At 44.5% G+C, this 15468-nt stretch overlaps 1 protein-coding gene across 1 annotated transcript; it reads right to left on the reverse strand.

The window, feature by feature from the left end:
• Positions 1–304: 304 nt before the first annotated feature.
• FFAR2 (free fatty acid receptor 2) lies at positions 305–3007 on the reverse strand. The gene is made up of 2 exons (XM_059666834.1): positions 2409–3007; positions 305–1906 (listed from the first exon to the last, which is right to left on the reverse strand). The coding sequence occupies exon 2, from the start codon at positions 1897–1899 to the stop codon at positions 910–912; it is 990 nt and encodes a 329-aa protein (XP_059522817.1). The 5' UTR covers positions 1900–1906; positions 2409–3007; the 3' UTR covers positions 305–909.
• Between the last annotated feature and the right edge of the window lie 12461 nt (positions 3008–15468).

Here is a 15468-nt window from a genome sequence, read left to right on the forward strand (position 1 = left end):
AGGCTCGCCCCAATGAGAGCAACAGGTGTCCTGCCTTGTTCTGGTGCCCCTGCTCACCTGCTCCACCATCCCACCACGGCCAACACCCACCATGTTCCTCACGCGGCCCCTGGTGGTCAGCGCACCTCATAGCAACTGGTTGTTCGGTCTATTTACATATTAGCCTTTTTTATATAGGATTTTCAATCTGCCAGACCAGGCTGTTTATTCCTGTGCTAGTCAGTCTTGAGCTCTGTCTGATGGGTGCCAAGCTGTATCCTGACCTGTGTGGGGTGCCATGGAGGGAGAAGACAAGACTCAGACCTCAAGAAGTTCCCAGTTTAATGGAGGAGACAAGATACACACATGAAGAAGGCTGGAGCATAGTTACAAAGCATCAGGTCTGATCAATACATTAGAAATCTAAAGCATTAGAGACCCAACCAAGCCCTCAGCCCCTCCTCCAAGTTCCCTTGGGTCAGAACTTTCCTGAGTCTCCTTTGACCTCATTTAGTATTTCTCTTCCATCTCTTTCCCATTGGCTTCTTTCCAGCATCAACAGCTAAGCCAGTGTCTAGGTGTGATGTCAAAGCTTATAGCAAGATTGCTATAGGATTCTCTGCTTCAGCCTGATCATCCCCAGCTACCAACCACCTCACAAGGATCGAATTCGTATTAGCCATCTTGTTTCCAGAGCATGGCCTGATTGTGCTTCTATGCCTAACCATTTCTTCTTTGGTCAGGGAGGTGTGTTCTTTTGGGAAGGAGAATTCAATCAGGAGGGAATATCCAGCAGGTGAGAGAGATTCCTACAGTCTCAGTAACGGATTGGTCTAAGGATTCCTGAGTCTAGAACCCTCATCTTCTCCCTCTCCCAGCCCGCTCAACCCATACATAGCCCCCAGCACCTCTGAAGGTCCAGGGACAGCCCTAGTCTGTGGTGAAGTCAGAACTCGGTACTCCTTCTGCTTGACTCACACCCCTGTCCCCATTTGTCATCTCTGTCATCTCTCTGCCTCTGCGTCCCAACAGAGAGGAGCCCTGATGTCGCAGCATCTGAAGCCCTTTTCCAACGGCTCTGCGCACATCTGAAGAAGAGAAATAGAAAAGCAGGGGGTCCAGACTGGCGTTGAGGGAACTGAATATCACAGCTTCTGCTCGCCATGTGGGGCTTTTCTTCGTGTAAAACCCCACCAGGTGGGATACGTTATAAGGCCCAAAGCACACCAAGAAATTGAGGAGCGTCACGACAGCCAGCCCCACAGCTCGGCGCCGCCTCTGGACCCCCACATGGGGCTGGGTGAGCATGATCCACACAAAGCGCCAGTAGCAGAAGATGGTGACCCCCATGGGGATGAAGAAGAGGACCAGGCACAGCTCCAGCCGCACAGGAATCACCACCTCCAGCTGCTCTTCAGTGAAGTTCTCATAGCAGGTAATTTCACTTATATTGGTGACATTCTCGGCCGGTTTCAAGTACTGAACGATGATCACGATGGTGCAGTGACCAAAGGACATGATCCAAGCAACCAGAGCAGCAATCACCCCATATATAGGCCGGCGGGACAGCTTGTACTGCACGGGGAAAGCCACTCCCAGGTAGCGCTCGATGCTGATGCCTGCCAGGAGCCACGTGCTGCAGTAGATGCTGCTGTAGAAGCCGAATCCTGTGAGGGCACAGACAATCTCAGGCAGATACCAGTGGAAGTTAGATGCAGCCTCAATGATCTTGAAGGGCAGCAGCAGCAGCAGCAGAAGGTCCGCCAGCGTCAGGCTGAGCAGGAGGATGTGGACAGGTGCAGGGTGGGGCTGGCGGACCCGGCCAACGAAGGCCCGCAGGGCCAGGAGGTTTGCAGGGAGACCAGTGAGGAAGATAATGATGTAGGCCGAGAGAATCAAGGAGCTCTTCAAGTCTGGCATGACTATTCTGGAAGAGAATGAGAAAGGGCAGGGTCAGGAGTCCCCACTCACAGCCTGCAGACCTGCCTCCGGTTCAGGATGAGGACATCCTCTCTGGCAGCTCCCCTTCCCAGGCCCAGGCTTTCTGCTGCCACCACTGCTTGCTCACAACACCTGCTAGAACTGCCCAGAGCAATTATTGACTTTGCCTGGGGCGGGATATTAACTATGAGTTATTACGTTTGCCATCATGTGTCTCTGGGGGAGACCAACCCTTGGCTTCCCAAGGGAATTCCCCTCTGGTTTCCCAGACTTTCTCTTGCTCTCCTCACAGATACAGGAAGTTACTGATATCAGTTTCCAACTTTCCTTAAGTCCCTTCCTCAGTCAGAGATCTTCAGAGAGAAAAGGCAAGCCTTCTCACACAGAGAACACTGTGAGAACCAGGCCCCCACCCAGTGCTGGCTCGCCACAGAACCCCCCCAACACACCAAGGAAGCAGGTGCCCAGCCCCCAACCCATCTGCCTACCTCGTTTTCCTCTCCTTTTGCAGAACACAGATTCTCTTCCACCGTTTCCTCTCCTGTCCAATACCAGACTCTGAGACTGTACTAAAAAAGGAAGCTAGTTAAGTGTGGGGGTGGAGGCAGTAGGAGGAACAGTGAGCCAGCACGATTTTGGGGGACTTGTTCCCCAGAAAGTTAGAGAATATTCAGGAAAACCCGCAGGCAGTCACTGGCTCCTGAGCCTGGAGTTTTGACTGTAAATGGAAGAACTCTTCTTAATGGGGTAATTCAATTTCCACTTTGGTTAAGACCCTCACCACCCACACAGTCTGGCCCCTCCATCCTCTTCCAGGCTTGATGTCCCAGGCCTCATTTCCTTGCCCTCATACTGGCTCCCGTCTCCTTATATTCAATTCCGACAGATTTCCTCCAGCTCAGTACCATCTCCTCCCAATTCTGATCCTGCCATCACTTCCCAGAGCTCAAGCACTAAGCTATCTGCCTTGCCTTGTCTTCGTTCCGGATAGATGGCTTCTTGGAAAAGAAAGTCTGAAAGCTTCTGAGAAGGAGAAACAGAGCTTCAGCCACTGCTACCGCCCATTTCACACAGGAAAATATTGTAAGGAACCTGGCTGCTAGAAAGCTTTTATACCAGCACAAGTCATGTGACCAGAGAGAGGAAGGTCAGTAATTGAGCACTGTCTCCTCTCCAACCCGAAGGAAAAGGCGCCTGCATCTTCTGTCTCACCCTAGAGACCCACACTCAGACTTCCAAACCCAATTCCTGAATTTCTTTTTAATCCTAGGCATTTTTCCCATTTCCCAAGTCAGAGTCTCTTCTCTTCTCTTAGCAATTTTTTTTCTGTAATTCTACTCATTCTCAGAAAAGAGGATTTCTACTTCCTTTTATTCTTCAACTAGAGGCCTGGTGCATGAAATTCGTGCATGGGTAGTGTCCCCAGGCCTGGCCAACGATCAGGGCTGATCAGGGCCTTCCAGCTGCCGGCCGGGGCCTTCCTCTCCTGGTCAAACTCCTGAGGGGACACTTTGCATATTAGCTTTTTATATATATATAGGTCTTTCCCCCTCTCTATATGGTATCCTGTCCTCTGCCCCTAATAAGTTTCTTTTAGATTCTCAGTTGAAACAGATTGGTCTCTCCTAGCCTGTCTCTTGTTCTAGAAGAAGTAGCGTGGGATTTAGAATCATGCACATGTGGGTGCAATCCAAGTCCCTTCACTGTGACTTTGGGGCAGATCAATTTTCTGAGCATTAGTTTCCATTTCAGTCAAGTGAGTTCGGGAATACTTACATCCCAGGATTTCTGTGAGGAGTCAGTGGGTAGCATATGCAAAGCATCTGGGCCAGCGCTTAGCACTTCTTAGATGCCCATAGGTGGAAGTGCTCTCTCCTTTGAAGCCTGTTGGACAGCTCCTGAGAGAGTGGCTACTTGATAAAATATCCAGAGGCTGAGGACACAGACCTACCATCTGACTTGGGAAAGTGTCAGGGATTCAGTGGGCCCAATATACCTGTGCTGGAGGCTAATTCCAGCATGTCATAATAAATGCAAGAAGTCCTCAAAAGGTTGATGGGCTTTTATATTCAGCAGGGCTGAATCATATTATTGCCTGCTGGAATAGCTGAAAGCATTTCCCCAAACCTAAAGTTTTGCATATTTTATTGTCTACTGCCTGACAGCCGAGGGCAGTTCCCCCAACCTGACAATGCCTACTATATACTAAACCGTACCTTTGATATGTATATCTGCTTTGCTTTAGGGCAATTTGTGTTAATAAAAAGCTAGGGGTCCAGAGATTCAGAGAACTTTGTTACTGAAGCTAAGCCCTCCTCTGGCTCCCCCAAAATGCCTTCCAAATTTATATTTCATGTCTAGTCTCTTTATTAGTTTACTTACAGCCCTTCTCCAGATTCCTGAACACTCCTAGATGCTGAGAAACACCCGGGCATGCCTGTGTGGCCCTTTCTAGGGGAATGGTAGTCAGGTTCCATTACTTTCCCCCATACATTCTCTCCCTGTGAACTGGGACAACCTCTGAGCCACCCTGCTCTTTTCTCACTATTTTCACCTGTATAGCTCCCATTGAAACACATGCCTGAGGAAATAAAGAATCAGAGCATGTTTCCCTTTGACCTAAGGGATGGGTCTCTGTTTTGCCCTTTGTGGCCTGATCCCTACTCACAGAATCTTCATTCTTTCTCAAGGACATACTTATTTCCTATTGCTTGCCCATTCATTCATTCATTCATTCATTCATTCATTTTGTGGCCTAGACCCCAGGGTCCAGGTATCTTAATATTTAACTTTTCTTTCTCTTCAGCTCTCCTCTCCTCTAGAACTAAGGAGTTCTATCTTTTCATTAATTTCCTTCCCTCAGCACAGACATGCACTTCCCAAATAAACAGAGGAACTAAGGAAGAGACCATTCTCTATTGCTTGTTATTAAATTTATTGTATTTGTGTCGTTTTGCTTTTATGATTTTCCATAAATATTCACGAGGGTCTGAATTTAATTGCAAAGCGAAAACTTACTGGAAAATTGATGCTGGGAATAGGATTGCTTCTTTATTCCTGCCTGTTCTTCCCCACCTCATGCCTTTCTCATATCACTCTTGTGTATAACTATGTTGAAGGCCCCCCACTGAACCCCTTCTCCATGTTTATGGTAGTTAGGAAGGTAACACAATAAACTTTTGAACTCATGATTCATGATGATCACCTATGTCACAGGAAAAGGAAATGCAACCTCTGAGGCTGAATTTAAGGCTGAGATTTCACAAAAGCAGTATCTTTCACAATCTCTTCAAGTTCAGTTTTCTCTCTTCATCGTTATAACCCAGCTTGTTATGCTAGGAAGTTGAGCCCATTATCTAAATGTATAATCACTTTCTCCACTTCCTTATTTCTTAGTCACTCTTCAGTCTACGCTAATCTGGGTGACATCACTATTTTTCCATAGGATCTGTTCTTTGTCCATAATTTCTTATTATATTATTAGCATTCAACACAGTTTCCACACCCATCTTGAATTCTTTCCATGAATTCTGATATGTTATGTTCCTCTGATTTCCCTGCCTTTTCTTTAGTCACATCTTAATCCCTTTGCCTCTACATCCTCTAAATGTTGGAGCTCCTTAAGACTTGGTTCTAAGTTCTTTACTATCCTCATCCTGTGCTTTCTCCCTAGTCTATTGCATCCATTTCCAGAGCATCAATTATCATTTTCATAACATCCAGTTTTGAATCTCCATCCTGGGGTTCTGTGAGTGTCCACCTGCCTAGTAGACACTGTCGTTTGGATGTCTCCCAGAATCTCAAATCCAGTGTGTTTAGAGCCAACTTTAGATTTTCTCTACCAAACTAGCTGTAAGGGAACTGGTCATGACCCCTGTCGAAATCCTGGTAACAGATAGTGGTGGTTTATGCTAAGATTCAGCTAGATTCTCTTTTATATGTTCTTGTAGCATCTTTTCTATTGCTGAATAGTACTGTTTTATAGATATTTTATTTTTATTAATTAATTTATTTTAATCCTCACTCTAGGACAGTGATGGCGAACCTATGACACGCATGTCAGAGGTGACATGCGAACTCATTTTTTTGGTTGATTTTTCTTTGTTAAATGGCATTTAAATATATAAAATAAATATCAAAAATATAAGTCTTTGTTTTACTATGGTTGAAAATATCAAAAAATTTCTATATGTGACACAGCACCAGAGTTAAGTTAGGGTTTTTCAAAATGCTGACACGCCAAGCTCAAAAGGTTCGCCATCACTGCTCTAGGATATGCTTTTTCATTGATTCAAGAGGGAGAGGAAGGGAGAAATATCAATTAGTTGTTTCATGCACTCACCCTAACCAAGGATAGAACCCACAACCTAGATATGTTCCCTGGCTGGGAATTGAACACATGAGCCTTTGGTGCACAGATGACGCTCTAACCGGCCAGGCCTGTTTTATGGATATTTTATATTTTATTTATCCATTTACCTGCTGACAGACATTTTTTTCCCTTCTGTTTTTAGCCTGTGTTAACAAGGCTGCTATATACATTGTTGTGTAGGTGTGGATATGTCTTTTCAGTTCTATTGGGGAAATACCTAGGAATATATTGACTAGGTTGTATGCTAAACTTTAACTTTTTAAGAAACTGCCAGTTTCTCAAGGAGGCTGTACTGTTTTTATTTCCACCAGCAATGTATGAGCATTCCTATTGCTCCCCATCATCAGCAGCATTTGGTATTTGTTAGTCTTAAGTCTTAGGCATTCTAATTAGTGTGTCATGGCATCTCATTGTGGTTTTAATGAGCAGTTCTCTAAGTTCTGATATTGAGCATCTTTTCAACTACTTATTGGTCTTTTGTGTATCTTCTTTTGTGAAATGTCTGTTCAAGTTTTTTGCCCATTTTTTATTGGATTATTTCATACTATTAATATTGAGAGCTCAGTAAACCCTCGATTTTATGGACCTCAATTTAACAGACTTTGGATTTAATGGACAAAATTTCTGGTCCATATGTCATATATGAAAATTAACACCATGTTAATTTATACATATACTAGGGGCCCAGTGCATGAATTCGTGCACCTTGAAAGAAATTGTGGATCACGAGGCTGCAGTGGGCACAGGGGCTGGTCTTGGCCCATCCTCTGTGCCTCTGCCCAACCCCTCCCACCACAGCCCCTGGTCCCCTGTCGGCCAGCTGCCCCACTCCCACTGCCACCACTCCCATGCGCTGATGGCTCCGGTGCTGCTCGCACTCATTGATGGCATGGAATGACTGGGACCTGCACCAGCAGTGGGTGCGAGCGGCAGCTGCTGGCCCTGATCACCCCTCAGGAGCAGGGGAAGGTGAAGAAGCCCTCAGGGGCGATCAAGGCTGGCAGCCACTGCTCGCACCCGCTGATGGTGCTGAGCGATCGGGCCTGGTGCCAGGCACCGGCAGCAGTGTGAGTGGCGGCTCTGGCACCAGCAGTAGGTGCAAGTGGGGCCAGTGCTGGCAGCAGGTGTAAACGCTGGGCAGGACTGCAGTGCATGGGAACAACGAATTTTCAGTAACCACCAAGTGCTTGACCAGAGGACAGCAACTGGCACCCTGCCTTGGTCTGGTGCCCCATTCGCCTGTTCTACCATCCCACTGTGGCTGACGCCCGCCACATTTTGTGCAAGCCCCCTTGTGGTCAGCACACGTCATAGCGACTGGATGTTTGGTTGTTCTGTCATTTGGTCTATTTGCATATTAGCCTTTTATTATATAGGATATATATATTTTATTGATTTCAGAGAGGAAGGGAGAGGGAAGATAGAAACATCAATGATGACAAAGAATCATTGATTGGCTGTCTTCTGCATCCCCCCTCCCCCCCGCCCCCCCCCCCCCCCCACACACACACACTGGGGACTGAGCCCAAAACCTGGGCATGTGCTTTGACTGGAATTGAACCATGACTTCCTGGTTTATAGGTCAATGCTCATTCACTGAGCCATACCAGTTGGGTAATTTTTAAATGCTTTTAATCAAGATTTGCTTATAATTAAATTAACAGGTTATTTTTTTTATCAATTCACTGTTATTTATTTTTGTTAACCCTCACCCAAGGGTATTTTCCATTGACTTTTAGAAAGAGTGGAAGAGAGAGAGAGAAATGTTAATGTGAGAGAGACATATCAATCAGTTGCCTCCCACACTCCTCCAAACCAGGGCCGAGGATCGAACCTGCAACCCAGGTGTGTGCCCTTGACTGGGGATCGAATCCTCAACCCTTCAGTGTTTGGACTGACACTCAACCACTGAGCAACACTGGCCAGGGCTTCACTGTTATTTTAAACAAATTTTAGCAAATAGGCAATATGTTGGAAAAAACACGGTAGTAATTTCACTGATATAAATAAATTTTACATACCTACAAGTATAGTCTACATATTTAAATCCAAGAGTCACCGCTTCTAAACAATGTTCAGCAAATGATTAGCATGTGATCACACCACATTATGTGCGGTAATTGATTCTGTTGTCCCATGATGTGACTTCCTACAGCAGTTTTTGTTGTTGTTGTTGTTAATCCTCACCTGAGGGTACTTTTCCATTGATTTTTAGAGTAGAAGGGAGGGGCAGACACACACACAACACACACACACACACACACACACACACACACACCTGTTGGTTGCCTCCCACATATGCCCTGAGGTGGAGTATGCCACCCAGGTACTTGCCCTTGACTGGAGTTGGAATTGAACCCACCACGCTTCAGTCCACTGGCCAATGCTCTAGCCACTGAGTCAAACTGGCTGGGGCTCTGTAGCAGTTTTAACATGTGTAGGCAGATGTTTCTACATGCTCTAAGCTACGCCCCAACTGTGTGCATTTGTTCACTAATGGAGACTGGTGAATGCATGCATTTTCTACACCGATTCAGTATAAATTTAAAATTACTGTAATGCATATAGAAAACTTTTCCATGAAATTAAACTTTTCATATATACTTGATTTAATTACATAAACATATCTACATAAGTAAAAAGAGGTATTTGTCAATTTCTTAACATATACATTCAGAAAACCTACTTTATTATATACTAGACTTTTAGCTTTAGCAGACACCTCTAACCAAAATTAATCCATTATATTGAGGTTTTACTGTTCTTTATCGTGTTCTAAATACTAGTCATTTGTTAGATAGATGTATTATAAGTATTTTCTCCTTTTCTATGACCTGCCTTTTATATTCTTAATTGTTTCTTGAAGAACAAAAGTTTTGAATTTTGATAAAGTCTAATTTATGGTTTGTGCTTTTATGTCCTAAGAAATCTTTGCCTACCTGTCCAATTCCAGATTTGACCTTTCCTGTTAAATTGCCTTGGCACCTTTACTGAAAATGAATTGGTTTTGATTGGGTCTATTTCTTGAATCTCTTTTCTGCTTTGATGATCTTTATGTCTTTCCTTTCACCATTTCTAAACAGTCCTGATTACTGTAGTTTTATAATATATCTTGAAATCAGATAGTATAAGTTCTCCAACTTTGTTCTTTCTTTTAAGATATGCTTTAGTTTTTCTGGGTCATTTGCATTTTACAGAAATTATTTTCTACCAAAAAAGCCTGCTGGAATTTTGATTGGGATCATGTTGAATCTATAGATCAATTTGAGACCATCAACATTGGAATAATATTGAGCCATTCAATCTATGAACATAATATGTCTCCCTATTTAAGAGTTAATTTCTCTCAGCAGTGCTTTCTAGTGTTCAGAATAGAGGTTTTCACATCTTTTCTTTTCTTTTTTTAGTTAATCCTCACCTGAGGATATTTTTCGATTAATTTTTTAGGGAGAGTGGAAGAGAGAGGGGAAGGCAGAGGGAAATATCGATGTAAGAGAAACACATTAACTGGTTGCCTCCTACATGAGCCCCACAAAGGCCTGGGCCGGGGAGGAGCCTGCAACCAACATACGTGGCCCTTGGCCAGAATCAAACCTGGGACCCTTTGGTCCATAGGCCAATGCTCTATCCACTGAACCAAACTGGCTAAGGCTTCACATCTTTTCTTAAATTGATTCGTAATTATTTTTGGTGCTATTGTAGGCTTAATTGTGTGTTTTAAAAATTTTGTTTTCTCATTATTTGTTGCTCTCACAGCATATTTGACTATTCCTTCATAGCACATAGCTCAGTTTATAATAATACAGTTATTTGTGTGAGAATCTGCTTAACGTCCATCTCCCTTACAAGGTGAGGGCAGGGAACATGGCTACTTTGCTCCCCATTGTTTCCTCAGGGTCTGGCATAAAGCCTGGCATATATTAGACATTCAATAATTATTTCCTGGTTGGTGTGTGGATGGATAAGTGGAAGAATTGAAATGGAGAATAGTCAATCTTCAAAAGCTCAGAGATATTTGTCCTCAGATGCCTCATTTTCTTTTCTTCTGGGACCATCCTAAGAAATCCCAGCCAGTAATCACTTGAGAGCTCTCTTATAGATTAAAGGCACTCCCAGTACTTTTGCTGTAAGTTGCAGGGATCTTTTCTCAGGCTGAGTACTAATAATTCAGGCTACCATACCTTTCTTATGTAGATACTGTTTGGCAGATATGAGGAAGGTATTGATATAAAACATTCAAAGTGAAAGGATGCAGAAAAAGAGCTCCTATTTCATTCATTCATTCAACAAATATGTATCTACTCCATAGGATAAGGTGGCATCTGCACCAAGAACCAGGGATATCAGGGTGAAAAAATAGCTATAGTCTCGCACTCATAGAGAGTAGTTGCATTCTAATGGAGGGATATAGACAATCACAGTAAGTATGAATACAGGAGTAATTATGGAGACATTATGATGATGAGAGGAAAAGTAGTCAGGGAGTGACAGGAGCTTCTTTAGTTGGAGGGTTCAGAGAAGCCATCACTGAGGTTACTGTTGAGTGGACACTGGAGTGGTTGAGCTGAATTCTTGGAAGAGGCTGTGCGAAGTTCCCGCAGAGGAGTGGTTTAGGCAGAGGAACTGTCAAGGAAGTGCGAAGCAGAAAGCATCTTGTGTTGGGGGGACAGAAAGGCAAGTATGCTTAAAACATGGTGAACGAGGACAATTACATAGGAGTCTATGGCAGGGCCTTATTGATTACACTAAAGAGCTGGAATTCCATTTGTAAGCAGTGGGAAGTCACTTAAGGGTCGTAAGAGAATGACATGATGAGATTTTTGATTTTACAAGATCATGCTGGCTGCTTTGTGAAGACTGGTCTCGAGAGGGAGTAAGTTGGAAGCTGAGAGAGCCACTATAGTCATTCAGGGGAGGACTGATGATGGCATGGGTTTGGGAGAATGTAGCAATGGGGGTAAAGAGGATCAGTTGGGATTTGGGGTGCCTATCTTTAAATAAATAACAATAAGTGAAGAACTGCAAGATAACAAAGGAATGGAACTCTCCTGGGGAGTAAGTGGGCAGATGATTCTACATCAATATATCGAAATAGATTTTGAGATTTCACTGCTCTCCTGTACCAGTACAGTTCACCCTGCTTCCATTTGTTTTATTACCTTTTTTGAGCCCTTGCAGTGGCCTTTTGAAGGTGTGAGGTGACAGTTTATGCCCTTTCCTTCTTGCTTCTCTTCTTTTAGTCGCCACGTGTTCAGCTTTCTTTTGTCATTCCAGTAGCGGTACCCTCCAATTCTGCAGCCTTTACATATCCATCCCCAGTACAGGTGCACTACATGGGAAGAGAAATAAGGAGCAGCTCAGGACTAGCATCTTGGGAGTACTCTTCAGACCCTGTCTCTATTGGCCTCTGCAGTGAGCATTGTAGTTTTTGCCACCACTGCTGTACAAAGACTTCTCGTTCTTCACTCTGTCCACCTGCTTCCTGTTCATCGACTTCACTCCTGGCCTATAACGCCAGCTGCAGTGGCTGGATAATGGTTCCCCCAAAAGGTAGCCATATCTTAATCTCTGAAATCTGTGAATGTTACTTTCTCTACTTTGCAGATGTAATTAAGAATTTTACGATGGGAGGATTATCTGGGTTTATCTGGGTGGGCCCTAAATGTAATCACAAATCTAAATATATAAAAGGCTAAGTGACTGTCCAACCATCCGACCGGCTGGTAGGTATGACATACACTAACCACCAGGGGGCAGATGCTCAATGCAGGAGCTGCTGAACTGTGGTGACTTGGCAGCGGCAGTTTTCTGGTGATGTACCCCAGAACCAGAGAGGAGGGAGCCCGATTCCTCGTGGGGCCACGCGATTCCACCTTCGGCCATGGGTTATGTTGTTGCTGGGGCACTGTTGGCCCCGAATCTGGTTTACTGTCGAGCTGCAGTGACCACAGATGCCCTTTGAGCCAGGAGGAACCGCGGGAGGTTGGCTCCAGGGCATGTCCGACCCATCTCGCCCAGAGCCGCCCTGCCAGCCACCTTCTAATTAATTTCCTTTCAATGTGCACCAATCACTAGTGTTTTCATAAGAAGGAGGCAGAGGGACATTTCAGACAGAAGAGGAGGTAATGTGATTACAGAGGCAGAGATTGGAGCGATGTGGTCACAAGCCAAGGATGTCAATAACCATCAGGGGCTGGAAGAGGCAAGGAACCTCCACAAGGAACATGGTCCTGCCCACACCTTGATGTTAGCTCAGTGATACTGAGTTTAGACTTCTGGCCTCCAGAACTGCGAGAAAATAAATTTCTGCTGTGTTAAGCCACCAAGTTTGTGGCAATTTGTTATAACAGACAAAGGAAACCAGTTCAACAGCCAACATTTACTGCCCATTCTATGATACTGTGTATCAGGCACCATGCTAAAGAGTTTTACAAAGACAAACTCATTTAATCCTTAAAGCATTCTGTGAGGTGGGCACACTCATCCCCATTTTACAGATGAGAAAACTGAGGTATAGAGAGGCTAAGCAATTTGCTTGAAGTCACACAGTTGGTAAATGGAAGAGCTGAACCCTGAACATGGGACCCAGGTTTTCTGGAATCATGGTGTTCACCACTGCACTATGCTCCCCACAGTACTGGGAAGGTGCAAGTTAGACCCATCTTCCCTAGCAGACCCCGGAAGGCCTGTAGATGCCACACAGGAAGATAAAAGGGTAGAGGCCAGGGTGTCATTTCATCTACTTCCCACGGGGAGTATCTGCATGGTCACCAGGCTTCCTGACAGTGGCCTTTACTCTTTCCCTGAAACCAAGAAGGAAAGAATGACCTTCAACCCTAGTTTCCCAGGATCTAGGAGACTCTCGGCCTTTCACGTGTTCCAGTTCCTGCTCTAACCCCAGATCCCAGATGTGATCTTTCATCAGCTCCTCCCTCCCTGTCTAAACAGCTTGGATACACAGGGTAGAGGGAAGACACCATTCACTGTTTCTCGCTGCTAAATTCACAGTGCCACTTAGCATTTAAAAATGAGCATGAATATTTATAAGAATCTGGATTTTATTGTGATACAGAAATAAGAACTTAAGAGAGGACTCTTCCTTTATAACTGGAATCCTTAAGTGGTTGCCTCAACTTTTCCTTCCTCCCTGACCCCTTTCTTCATCTGCTGCCCAAGCAGAGCTGGCCTTCAGACCAGGAACTGCACTGGAAGAAAAAATATCCCAACCCTTGTCCCCTTGGCCACACACACAGCCTTCAGGCCAGACCACTGGCATCTTTCATGGGCTCAGGCCACCCTTGGACTGCCTTTCAGTGTTGACCTTGAGCAAAGGAGGACGGCCAGGAGAGTCTCTGGAAGTGGGAGTGGTACAGACTCCCTTAGTAAAGCTGCCATGCCTGCACTCAGGTGCAAAAGGAGAGCCAAATTGGGGTGAAACTGTATGCCCTGTGTTCCTTTTCCCAGCGCAGCCTTCCTTCTGCTTTTCTCCGTTTACCAGCCTCTGTCATATATGGGCTTTCCCTACTAGTTGTGGCATCACTGGAGTTACCCAGGTTTCTGTCTAGTTTTCAGACTCTTAAGAAACTCTAATTAGACTGCTGAGTCTTAAGAGGTGTGGTGAGATTATCAGAAACTCCTGGGGGAGGGGATTGGTAGTTCATGTGGTTTGAAATGCTTAGGCATTTTCCACAAGAGGGAAAACCCTGGTTTTCTTAGTACCAATTATAGAAAGTACAGTTTGTGTTTATCAAAAGTGGGAATTGAGAAACAGGGACGCAGTGATGTAATACTTCACTACTAGCTCTCAGAAAAGCTTTATGAACCAAGGTCCTCTGCATGTTGAGTCATCCTCCCATTAGCTCCTTCTGTCGCCAGAAGAATCCAGCTCCCACAGAGCATGAAGACTGCTACCCAGAGAAGCAAGCACAGGAGCCTGCAGATGGAGGTTTCATTTGGGAGATTTCTTCAGGGTTACCCTCCCCACACTTTTCTTTTGCCTTGGGCCCTTGCCATGCCATGACATGAAGCCACCGTGAATTGGCACCCGAGGTTCCCTTGGTGTCTCAAGAAGTCTTTGCCCGTGTAAAGCTAAAAGCTTTATACCTCAGGTGGGGGTTGCCAAATGGGCTTGGAAGCCCAAATCATGGATCCTCAAACATATCCTCTTTCTCAGGTCATGTGAAGGAAACCGGGCGTCCAAGGCTGGTGCAGGTAGCTGCTCAGGAGCAGTCCTCCACAGCCCAGGCTCCTTCTAGCTTTCCTGCTTCCCTAGACTTGTTTTTTTGTTTCATGACATTAAAAAAAGCTGCCCTTAAACATTGTTTTCCAATAGACTTTATTTTGTAGAGCAGTTTGAGGCTCACAGCAATACTGGGAGGGTACAGAGATGTCCCATAGCCTCCCACATGCAGCCTCCCCACTACCAGCACCGCCCACCAGAGGGGTGCATTTGTTACACTTGATAAACCTGCACTGACACATCATCATTACCAAATTTTCTCCCTCTCTTAGTCAAGAAAACTATAGCTTTTCTAGAAGTACTACCCAGCGGACTTTTACTTATTTCTTATTGGCTAGCACTACATCTCTTGACAACTCCTGGCTGCAAAGGCATCTGGGAAAATGATTATTCACTGGGCACTTTCCCAATATGACAAAATTGGATAAGGAATAAGGGGAGAGTACCAAATTATGTAATTCTTGAATTGCAAATATGGGGAAGAAGACTGCTTTTAAGACTAAAATATATATGGTGGAATTTTAGAGAGAATTTTGATAAATTATTTTTATGAAAGTGTAACATATACACAATAATGTATACTAATCTTAGGAGTACAGCTGATGACTTAACATATGTAAATAACTATGTAACCATCATGTAGGTCAAGATATAAATTATTTTCAGTGCCCCTCTCAGTCAGCAACCCTCCCAGACTGAGATAACCACTATTCCAACTCTACTACCTAGAGAGGGAGATCAACCATCATAAATGCTGGAAAGAAAAGAAATGATGGATGAAGAAGAACAACAAGGAAGAAGAAGAGGGCCGAACTAATGGCTGCTTTGGCAATACTGCTGCTTTCCTTTGCCTCTTAAATTATTCTAATTCCATTTTGAAAACTTTCTGTTTAAAGTATCATAAAAAACTGAAGACATAAATTTTAGTTTGCTATAA

The sequence above is a fragment of the Myotis daubentonii genome, chromosome 15 (genome assembly GCF_963259705.1).
Source record: "Myotis daubentonii chromosome 15, mMyoDau2.1, whole genome shotgun sequence".
In the NCBI taxonomy this organism is placed as follows: Eukaryota; Metazoa; Chordata; class Mammalia; order Chiroptera; family Vespertilionidae; genus Myotis; species Myotis daubentonii.